Source organism: Protobothrops mucrosquamatus, unplaced genomic scaffold (assembly GCF_001527695.2).
Source record: "Protobothrops mucrosquamatus isolate PMUCROS unplaced genomic scaffold, P.Mucros_1.0 scaffold984, whole genome shotgun sequence".
NCBI lineage: Eukaryota > Metazoa > Chordata > Lepidosauria > Squamata > Viperidae > Protobothrops > Protobothrops mucrosquamatus.
In genome coordinates, this window is record NW_015387224.1 from 601,872 (window position 1) to 612,657 (window position 10,786).

Here is a 10,786-nt window from a genome sequence, read left to right on the forward strand (position 1 = left end):
CTCTAAGGCTTGCTTGCCTGGCCTTTAAGATAATGTTAGAAATCTGCAGAGGGGAATAGAAAGTTATGTGTTGGAAACAAGTATAAAGTATTCCTTCAAATGTTATTGGGAAATATATATGGCATTGTCCTGCATAGTGAACCTGTTTAATTCATAGACAGAACAGTTTATTCCTTTATTTAAATTTTTTTATGTTCAATTATTGAATACAATTGAGAAATACAACCTCTGAGGTATTGAAGGTAAACCAGTTATACTTGGGAACATATATAAAAGAAAAACTATTTTTGAAAAAGAATAAAGGATTGCTAAGGAGAATGAGTTTATGGATCTGTCTAAGGGCCAGCCTTTCCTCTAATTCTAAATAGGAATGCTATCTTTTTTTTTTCCTCTGCAGGGAAAAGTAGAAGTAGAGGCTGGGAAAGAAGGAATGAAGTTTGAAGCTGGAGCTTTTTCTTACTATGGAGTCATGGCTCTCACAGCCTCACCAGGTAATTTTTCACTGATTTCCATCTGAAACTGCTGTTAAGAGAAATGACGGCATACTGTGCAGGTAGTCCTCGAGTTACGAATGGAATGGAGCCTGCCCATTCCGTTCGTAACTCGAGAATTCGTGGGAATGAATCTTGCACCTCGAACGAGATCACTCCCTGCTCGTTAAGACGCACATGTCTCATTAAGTGCACTTGAGGTTTCTCAGGGTAGGGAAGGCCATTGAGGGCCTAAGTGATGGAACAGGATCCCAAGTCCTCCCCAACCCACTAAGATACCTCATGCTTTCCCTTTCCTTCCTGCTGCGCCAGACTCATTTATCTTGCAAAAATCCTCTCTGCTGCGGTTTCTTTTCCTTTGAAGGAGAGGAGAGTTGGCTTGGAAATGCTTTTTTGCACTGACAATGGAAGCTCCTGAGTGCTGTAATATCATGTGAGTTCAAAAGAGATCATGGCCCCCAGAGGCGCAGAGCATGATTGCTCTCAAGAAGACATGGGTGTGCTGCTCACTCACGTGCGCCGGCTTTATTGAGAGCAATCCTCTTCTGCGCCACCACTTTCTTCCACTAGGTCGAAGCGGAGAAAATCAAGCTGCTGGCAGCAGCAGTGGCAGCCACCTGAGCAGCCACGATCTCCCCCAGCCACCCATCCCGCCCAACCTGCGTTTTCAAGCATTGCATTTGCACACAGACAGAGTTCCCATCTCCCCAAGGTCTCCATTCGGGTAAAAGGTGTTTGAGCGCCTCTGGACACTTGGAAACGCAGCGAATCACTGCATTTCCAAGTGTCCCTAGGTGCAAACACTTTTTATCCAAATGGAGACCTTGGGGAGATAGAGAGGTCTGTCTGTGAGCAAATGGTGTGTTTGAAAACGCAGCAAATTGCTGAGTTTTCAAGTGTTGCATTTGCACACAGATGGAGCTCCCCATGTCCCCAAGGTCTCCGTTCAAATAAAAAGTGTTCCAGTGGTGGCGGAAAGGAATTGAGGGGGAGCAGGAGACAGGTACAAAGTTTGCGCCTAAAATGAAAGTTTCTGGGGTCCATGATCTCACGAGAGTTCAGGTATCCATTCTCTGCAAAAAAGGATGGGTGCCTGAACTTGCGCGATATTACGGCATCCAGGAGGTTCCATTGACTCTCTCTCAGAGGTAGAAATCGCAGCCAAGAGGAGACAGGTCTTCTCAAGGTGAGTCTGGCGTGGCAGAAAGGAAGGGGAAAGCAGTTGTGGGGAGCGGGGGGGATAGGGTGAATGTTGCAGAGCCTCTGCAGTCATTAGTAAGGGTGAACAACTGCCATGTTGCTGCAACATTCATAATTTTGGAATTTTCTCATAAAAACTATCGCGTAACTTTGAACGAGCGTTAAGTGAACACTCGTAACTCGGGGATTACCTGTATTAGCTTAAATCACTCAACCTGAAAGAATTATTAAACCAAATCATATGATTTAATGTTTATTGGCAAGAAAGTAGCATAGAACCCAGATGTGCTATTTTAGTGAAAATCAGATAATAAAATCATTGCTTCTGTTACAAAGATTCTCAAAGACAGTTAAATTCAGTTGTTTTTTCATAGCAGATTGAATGATAGCCTAATAGAATCTTATTTAGCTGATGTTTGCAAAATAAATGCCAGTTCTATTTAACAAGGATCAAAATTGTTCAGCAATGATAATTTTGAACCTCTCACTTCTAGTAGATGATAAATAGATTTGTTAAAACCTAAATTTTGGGGAGTCACGGACAGAGTATGTTAACAGTCCATAGCAATGCCTCTATCACAAGGACTATTTCTATCACTTTCTGTAGTTAAGTATGGGTAGACCTCAACATACCACCACAACTGAGCCCAAAATTTATATTGTTGAGAAATTTGATAATTGACTTTTGTCCCATTTTACGATTTTTCTTGCCACATTTGTTAAATCAATCACTGCAGTTGTTAAGTTAGTAACATGGTTGTTAAGTGAATCTGGCTTTCCCATTGACTTTACTGTCAGAAGGCTGCAAAAGGGGATCACATGATTCATGGAGACTGCAACTATCATAAATGTGTGTCAGTTGTCCAGCATCTGAATGTAAATCATGTGACCATGGGGATGCTACAATGGTCATAAGTGTGAAAAATGGTCATCAGTCCCTTTTTTCAGTGCCGTTGTAACTTTGAACAGTCCCTAAACAGTTCGTAAGTCGGAGACTACCTGTATTTTACCTGCATTCACTGTGCACTTGTTGGGGAAGGGGAAGAGACTGTTTTTATCCTAAAGTATTCTGGTACAGCTGTTTCAGTAGAGGAAGACAATATAGTCTTTCAATAGGTTAAGACAAACCCTCAGAGACTTATTTATCTTCTTAGAACTAGGTTTCCAGCTACCCAATCAGATACAGCACAATTTATTTTTGCTATATCAGATCAGGAATAAAGGACAACTTGGGGCAAGCTCTGAATTTTCTCTTCAGCTTTATCTTTGTACTACTGTTTTACTGGGAAACCATTCCTGGTGCTTTTGATAACAATACGTTCAATTTTAGAAGTACAATATTTGTTAGCACATCTCACTATTGTCCTGCTCTCCTACTTTTCTCCATGTACCTACTTTTGAAGGAACAAATTCCTTTTCCAGATATTTGATCACTTCCTTTGTTGGAATGACTCCTCTTCTTTTACAACAAGAAGGTGAAAAACATTGCATGCTAGATTTCTGTATGGGTTGATATTATGGAAGTAACACTTTCCTTCCTTCCTTCCTTCCTTCCTTCCTTCCTTCCTTCCTTCCTTCCTTCCTTCCTTCCTTCCTTCCTTCCTTCCTTCCTTCTTTCTTTTCCTTTCTCATTTGCTACAATAACTTTCATCAAGCTGGCTATTTACCTTCATATCTGATATCATTTTAGAATTCCTGGGATAGGATTAAAAGAGTATGTAGTTGCTGCACTTGTTGATAACAAAAGATTCTACAGAAACAAACACTATTTCTTATCTGAAAAAAGATAGCAAAATGATTTGTTTCACTTTTTGAAAGGCTTGTTTTTTATAGCCTGTTTGAATAAGAGGATGAGCAGTGATTATTACTTATACTGTAACACACAAATAAAAAATGCATGTGTTTATGGGACAGATGCTTGCTTTAAACAACTTATGATGATATCTTCTGCTGTATGTCTCTAACTTCTGTTGTTAGTAACATTATTCCAAAAACATTAACAGAACTTTACTTCCAAATTCAGAGAATTTTGAACTATTGAAGTAACTAAGAAAGAAGCATGTATTGCTTGATACCTGATTTCCTAAGTGTTATTGTATTTTATTTTCTGACCAGTTTTTCATTGTTCTATTTATGTCCTTCACTTACATTTGAATTGTACTTGATTTCTTCACCATGACAAAACTGATTATTTCTTTAAAGATATTAATGTCTTCTCTGATTTTAGTCTCATCTCTTTTTCCCTTCTCTAGTTCCTTTATCCTTGTCTCGTACCTTTGTTGTCAGCAGAACAGACATACTAGTGCCAGGAAGTCCAGGTAAATATGCTTGCTTCTTCTGTACCTCTATTTTAAATTGCATTTATCCTGTAACTAATTAAATACTGCAAATCACCTTTTTAGAGAAGAAAGGGTTTGTGTTTAACCAGGTGGGTGCTCTAAGTTTTGATTTCTGATTAGATAATAACAAATGGATCTTGAAACAAAAAGGAATTGTGTCTTAACATTTGTCATGAAAACTTCTATATCTTTAAAAATACTGCCAAAAACTAAAAATGTTTTTAAAGTTAAGCAAACTATACACGTTGTTCTATTGCTATGGATTGCATAAAGTCCTGTATATGAGAATTATGAGTTAATTCTTCTAAAAGCTCTAGCACGAGTAGGAATATTGACTCCACACAGTCTTGTACTGAGTGGTGTTTTCCACGTGGAGTGAAGCAACAGAAATGGGAGGAGTTCTTTTGAAACGGTCTATATGTTGTCCCGTTTAGGTAATTTCATTCAGAAATGATCATAAGATGAGGACTACCTATATGAGTTTTGCCTGGTGCATTATTAATTAACACCAGAGTATAATCCGTTGAAAAGTGAGAAACAATATTAGTTTCTCTTAGAACATGGGTGTCAAAGTTGATTATGTCACGTGACATATCGTGATGTTTTTTACCTTTGCGGAACCGGGGTGGGCGTGGCCTGCACATGATGTATCCAGCCCGTGGGCCGCCAGTTTGACACCCCTGTCTTAGAACATCTGTAAACTGAAAAGGTTTAATTTAGAATCATCAATCTGTCTTCCATTTTTTCTTGTATCGACTTATACTGGTCTCTAAATAAGTTGCAAAATCATTTTAATTTCTCTTATAATTTAGGACATATTACTTGCTTATAATGCTATGGAAAGTGTTCCTAGTCCCCCAAAGATTTTACAAGCATTGAACATTTACTTGTGAATTGTATATTGCTATGTTATGTTTTATGTTATGTTATTCTAAACGATATTATACTGTATTATAATATTTTATTGTGAATTTGAATTCTGTTTGCATTAATTTGTATTCAAAGTGGCCTTAGAGGCTGAACAAGAAAATTTAAGGACACACATTTACATAATTCGTTTGCTGATTAAGCTTCATGAATTTAAATTTAAATAACTTATCAATTATCTCAAATTACCCTCAGTCTGTCCCATGAACTGATGTTGGTTTTTGGATTTCAGTTGCATTCTTCAACATACATATTTTTCTTTTTCTTTTTTCCCAGCTGAAAATAAGTCACCACCTCGTTCTTGTGGCTTAAATCATTCAGATTCTCTTAATAGAGGAGATCGCATTGATGCCGTGACACCAGCAATAGGGAATAGCAACAATCAGTTGAACTCCTCATTTGTTCAAGTATATGTTCCAGATTACTCAGTCAGAGCAATCTCAGACATTCAATACGTCAAGGTATGAAAGGAAAAAAAATCGATCTTCTACCTGTAGGTGTAGATTGGGAATATAGGTTGTCCATAAACTCTTAATTGTCAATCAGTTCTAATTATGTTGTGATAAAACACTGAACACTTGAAAAGAATTGCTTCAGATGCAGAATATTTTAGAGGTGATCTTGTACGTCTTTTAGGGAAGAACTAAACTCTAATTTGATAAATCAGGGCTTTTCAACCTTTTCACCCATTGTACCACTTTTAGGATATGGCAACATCCGAGAATCACTAGTCGCCTAGCAAGGTGTCAAAAACCTGATGACCCCCCCAAAAAAGGGAAAAAAGTGATAAAGTACAGGTAGTCCTCGACTTACAACAGTTCGCTTAGTGACTGTTCGAAGTTACAATGGCACTGAAAAAAGTGCCCCCCAAGCCACAGCCGAGCAAGACACCTGCCTGCCCACCTGTTGTGAGCATTTCTGTTGAGGATTGGCAGCAGTGGGGGGATGTTTGGTTTTTATTCCCCCCGTCTGCTGGGTGGTTGCCTCAGGTTTTGGTCACTTCACATGACCCTGGGACACTGTGACCGTCATAAATATGAATCAGTTGCCAAGCATCTGAATGTAAATCACAAGACCCTGGAGATGCTGCAACATTCCAGCTGATCGGCACTTCTTCTGGGCTCAGCAGAAGCGCCAGGATCAGCGCCGAGCTCCAGCTAGAACCTGGCGCTGATCCTGGTGCTTCCGCTGAGCCCTGACAGCCCTGCAACTCCAGTCATCTCTCGCTCAGGCTTGTGCGGTACTGCCAGCAGTTCAGCTCATTCCCCTCCCCCGCTACCACTTTTGTAGGATGGTCACATACCACCTGCCAGGTGCCAATGTACTACAGGTGGTACCCGTACCACTGGTTGAAAAGCCCTGTGATAAATGAATGAAGTTTGCTCAGTTAATGGCAATATGAGAGCTATTGTTGGAAGGAATCAGCAGAGTTAAACAAATCATCCTTGTTGACCCTACTACTTTCACCTGCCTTCTCTCTCCTACTAATACTTTCTAGCCACTCATTAGTGGATTGAAAACCCTGTGCTTTTCTCTTCATATGTTATTCTGTTCCCAAATTGTTTGATTTCTGATTTTTTAATACAGGGATCTTTTAAATTTAGCTAATGAATAGAACATGGATGGGAAGGATGGGTATGTATTATGTGTGAGAATGTGGGTAATAGAGATAGAAATATAGCGTGGTCATTTTTTATTTACTCATTCTCAATTGGTCTATTATTAGCATATTAAAATGAATTACAGGTGTATAGCAACATAAGGACAAAAAATAGGTTTGCAATACTGTGACATCTTGGAAAATAGGTAAGGTACCAGAAAACTGGTGATGGGTAAATTCTGTCTTCATCCACCAGTATTCATACAAATAAGCATTCTAAAAGCAAATTTTTGTGTATTTCACATTTACGTATCTACTGGGTGCCAAGCTTAGGGAAGACTATTCTGAACTTGTTATTAAATTATTTAGGTACAGGTGAAGGGGTTGGGTTGTGGATGACACAGAGCTAGGAGGTATAACTATTATTGTGAAACTTTCTTGATAGGTTAGCACACACAAGACTGAAACTAACAGAATAATGTACTTTTACTAACCAAAAATAAAAGATATAATTATTACATGGGGAGACCAGGATTGTTCCTGATAAGCTATGTAAATTGAGGGTGTCCTTTTGGACCCACTAATAATAGAAGAAGCTGTTAAATACAACTTACTGGATAGGAGATGACAGAGTTACAGAAATTCCTGCTAAAAAAAATGTTGACCTGGAAAGCTATTAATGTCTTGCTTTGAAGGGGCTGCTTCAAAGGACTTCTCTGTGTCCTTTCTGGTCATGGATCTTCTTCACTTTGTCTCCATACAGTTTTGTTCCTTCTTTTCTCCTTCTTTGTTACTTTTACAAATACATCTATTCCCACATCCAATTTCCATTCTTTGTGCATATGTATGTGTTTTCCTTTTTGATGATTCTGCTGAAAGAAAAGAATATATGTATCTGTGTGCATGTTCCTGTGAGTTATTCTGTAGGAGAGTGGTTTGTAAGCAGGTGAGACAATAATTGGTGTGTGCAAATGAAGAATGAGTTAATTTTATAAATTGTATACCTTATTAATAATTTGTGGCTGTTCGGTTAATTCTTTTTTTCTCCTGGTCCCTTCTTTTTGTACATACAGACATAAGTGACATGTGACATGTGAATTCATTTGATGCCTCTTGTTGTAGACATTGTAGGAGGAGAGTTGTGTTAGTGCATGGTAGAAAAAAAATCAGGAGTCTGATAGGATCTCATCTGATGAATTGAACTTTAGCTCATGACCTTATATCTTTTAATAAAGTCTATCAGTTGGAAAAGGTAACTCCTGATTTGTTTAACTCATTTGGAAATCTCAAAAATTGTTTTCTTAGCAAGTAGATGTGGAATTGGACAATGCACAAGAATTTTGCTCTGTTTATTATTATTTTTTGACTAGTCTCTTTTTTGAGGGAGCATGGGTCATTATAAATTCAGGATTATCTTTCAGGTAAATACAGTAGTTAACAAAGAAAGAAATCTAATGTCTAAGATATATATATATATATATATATATATATATATATCTGCCTGAATATATCTGCATTTGGAATATTATGGCCAGTTCCAAGCACAACATTTTTGTTTGAAACTGTGCAGGCACTTTTTTAAAAAAGGAACAGACCGCCAGGAAGTGGAAAACAGCAACAACTTGTATTGCAGTGATATCCTGCACTGCAAACTCTGTACCAAGCCTACATGATTTCTATGGGTGGTCAAATTTGTGATTCTATTTAATTGTATTTAACATATTTTTATCCAATTTTTCTTCTTTAAAGCAACATGAATGTTATTTGAGGGAATAAGTGCTTTCAGTCACGTACAAATTTTTCCATATAGAGGGGGAAAGGTTTTAATTAGTATTCATGGACTGCAACTGTGTCTTGTTCTTCCAAGTGTTGAGTGTTCAAAATAAATAGTTCTGACCTTTGTGCCATAATAAAACATACATTATTTTTATATATTTGTTTAATGGGAAACCACCTACCTGAACAGTTATAATAATACTAATATACATATTACCCTGTCATCAGAAGAGACAGCAGATAAAGGACACTGGATTTAAATTTTCAATCAAAAATTGCTCAGGGAATGGAACTTAGTTAACAGCCAGGAGTTGATAAAGCAAGAAATGAAACTTCTAGCTAACCAAGGATTCAAGAAAGTAATCAATAGAAAATTTGTAAAGCCATTCTAAAATACAGTACAGAGGTGTTTGGATTTTCAAGTTAGGATCCTTTAAAATCTGTTTTTTAAAAAAAAACCTTATAGACAAAATACTATGAAATTTACAATGAAATTCTGACAAATTTAGAAGGTATTGTGATTCACAAAGGAGAATTGATTAAGAATATTGATGCTCCTTCCTGAATCTGCTGGGGCATCCTGAATCTAATGATCTGATAGTTGGAGTTTTGATTCAGAAAGAAACATATGGTCTTTATCAAACTGAAAAGAGTTACAACAGTCAGCTAAGCTTATAGAGAGAGGATTGTATAATATTAGGGATATGAGAGAGGAAAACTTGGGATGGAGTTTGCAGCATGATTGGGTCCTTGGAACAATAGATCAGGGGTAGTCAACCTTGGTTCTTTTATGACTCGTGGACTTCAATTCCCAGAATTCCTGAGCCAGCTTAGCTGGCTCAGGAATTCTGGGAGTTGAAGTCCACGAGTCATAAAAGAGCCAAGGTTGACTATCCCTGCAATAGATGAACCTGCAGCATCACTAGTTCTAGAATTGGGGCAGAAAAAAATTAGAGCCATTTATTCTGCCTTGAATAAACTCAAAATGTATTCTAAATGATCCCAAAACTGTTTTGGAATTCAAAATTTGTGGAACTGATACTATGTTGCTTATTTTCAATAAAGGTAAGTTATGATTTATGAATCTCTTAATACTAGGAGCATCAGGAGTATTATTATTAATTGCCAACTTCTTTTTTGTATCTTTTAATGTGCTTGGTATAGATCTCAAGACAGCAATACCAAAATGCCCTAATGGCATCTCGAATGGATAAAACACCTCAGTCCTCGGACAGTGAAACCACTAAAATAGAACTGACTCTTACAGAACTGCATGACGGTTTGCCAGATGAGATGGCAAATCTACTGAACGAACAGAACTGTGTAACTCACAACAAGTCCAACCACAGTATGCATAATGAAGGTACCATCTAGGAATTGTCACACGGCTTCATCCTCTTTCTCTGCTTTCCATCCTCATTCCCAGTTCACAAGGACTAGTCCTTATCCTTCACCTTCTCTCTGACTGTGACCACCATTAACGTGTGCTTATAAAGCGTGCTGCATCCAGTGCTCTGAGACCAAAGACATCCTGGGACCAGGAAACAAAACTGGGAAGAAATGGGAGCTCAGAGAATGAGAGCACAGAAGGAAAAAAAATAAGCAGCAAACACCTAAACAAAGCTTGGCAATGATGAGCCATCTTTTTGGGACAAATGGCAACATTATTCCAAGTGGAGCAGAATCAGGTCTATTTTTTCCAGTTATATTGGTAATCCTTTTAAATATAGGCTGACAAGTCAAAGCAGCTGCAGTTTATTTTTTCAAGCAATATCATGAATCTTTTTAAAAAAAAATATTTTGCAGTTGTAAATATTGCAGGATATTCCCAGTTAAACTCTACTGTATTGTTTATGACTTTGTTCCAGTGATCCCATCTTTCATTGTTTTTCCCCTTAGATAAAATGACAAAGTATTGTCATTTGTAGAATGTATTGGTTGGGGAAAACTATGAATGATCCTTAAAAAAACTTCTCACAGGTTGCTCCCAAGACTGGAGAAAAGTATGTGGCCCTTTAATCTTTCTGAGTTGTGCATGAGGACATGTCATTTAAGAGGCCATATTTTTGAGTCCAGGAATAGTGGAATATGTGGGCACCATATGAAAAAAAGGAGGATTTGTGTCCTGAAAAATTGCACATAGTATTTTATTTATTTGGGAGATAAGTAGCAATTTCTGCTGCTTCTCTTTTGCTGAGTGCATGTCTAAACTTTGGAGTATTTTCAGAGTCCATGTATTGTCAGTCATGCTGCCCTTTACTTTCAACAAAGAGCTTGTTGTAAAAGATATGTTAAGAGAGCTGACTTTTTTGTTATTTAAAAATGCTGCTATGCTGATAGCCAAAGTCAATCCTCCCAAGGCTCTGTTCTTAGAAGCTACAAGCCCCTGTGGATGCTGCTGGGCCAGCCTGTTCTCTTAGATTTTAAAATTCCTTTTAAGATAAAGTCAGTGT

General features: G+C 37.7%; 1 protein-coding gene across 1 annotated transcript in view; it reads left to right on the forward strand.

Annotated features, from left to right (window-relative positions):
* The window catches only part of CNNM2 (cyclin and CBS domain divalent metal cation transport mediator 2), a 110,388-nt gene extending 100,473 nt beyond the window's left edge, over positions 1-9,915 (forward strand). Inside the window, exons 5-8 of the mRNA XM_015819785.2 lie at positions 398-491; positions 3,944-4,009; positions 5,234-5,418; positions 9,498-9,915. Of these exons, the coding sequence (XP_015675271.2) occupies positions 398-491; positions 3,944-4,009; positions 5,234-5,418; positions 9,498-9,707 (555 nt within the window). The 3' untranslated portion in view covers positions 9,708-9,915. The remainder of the gene's footprint in view (positions 1-397; positions 492-3,943; positions 4,010-5,233; positions 5,419-9,497) is intronic.
* The last annotated feature ends 871 nt before the right edge of the window (positions 9,916-10,786 follow it).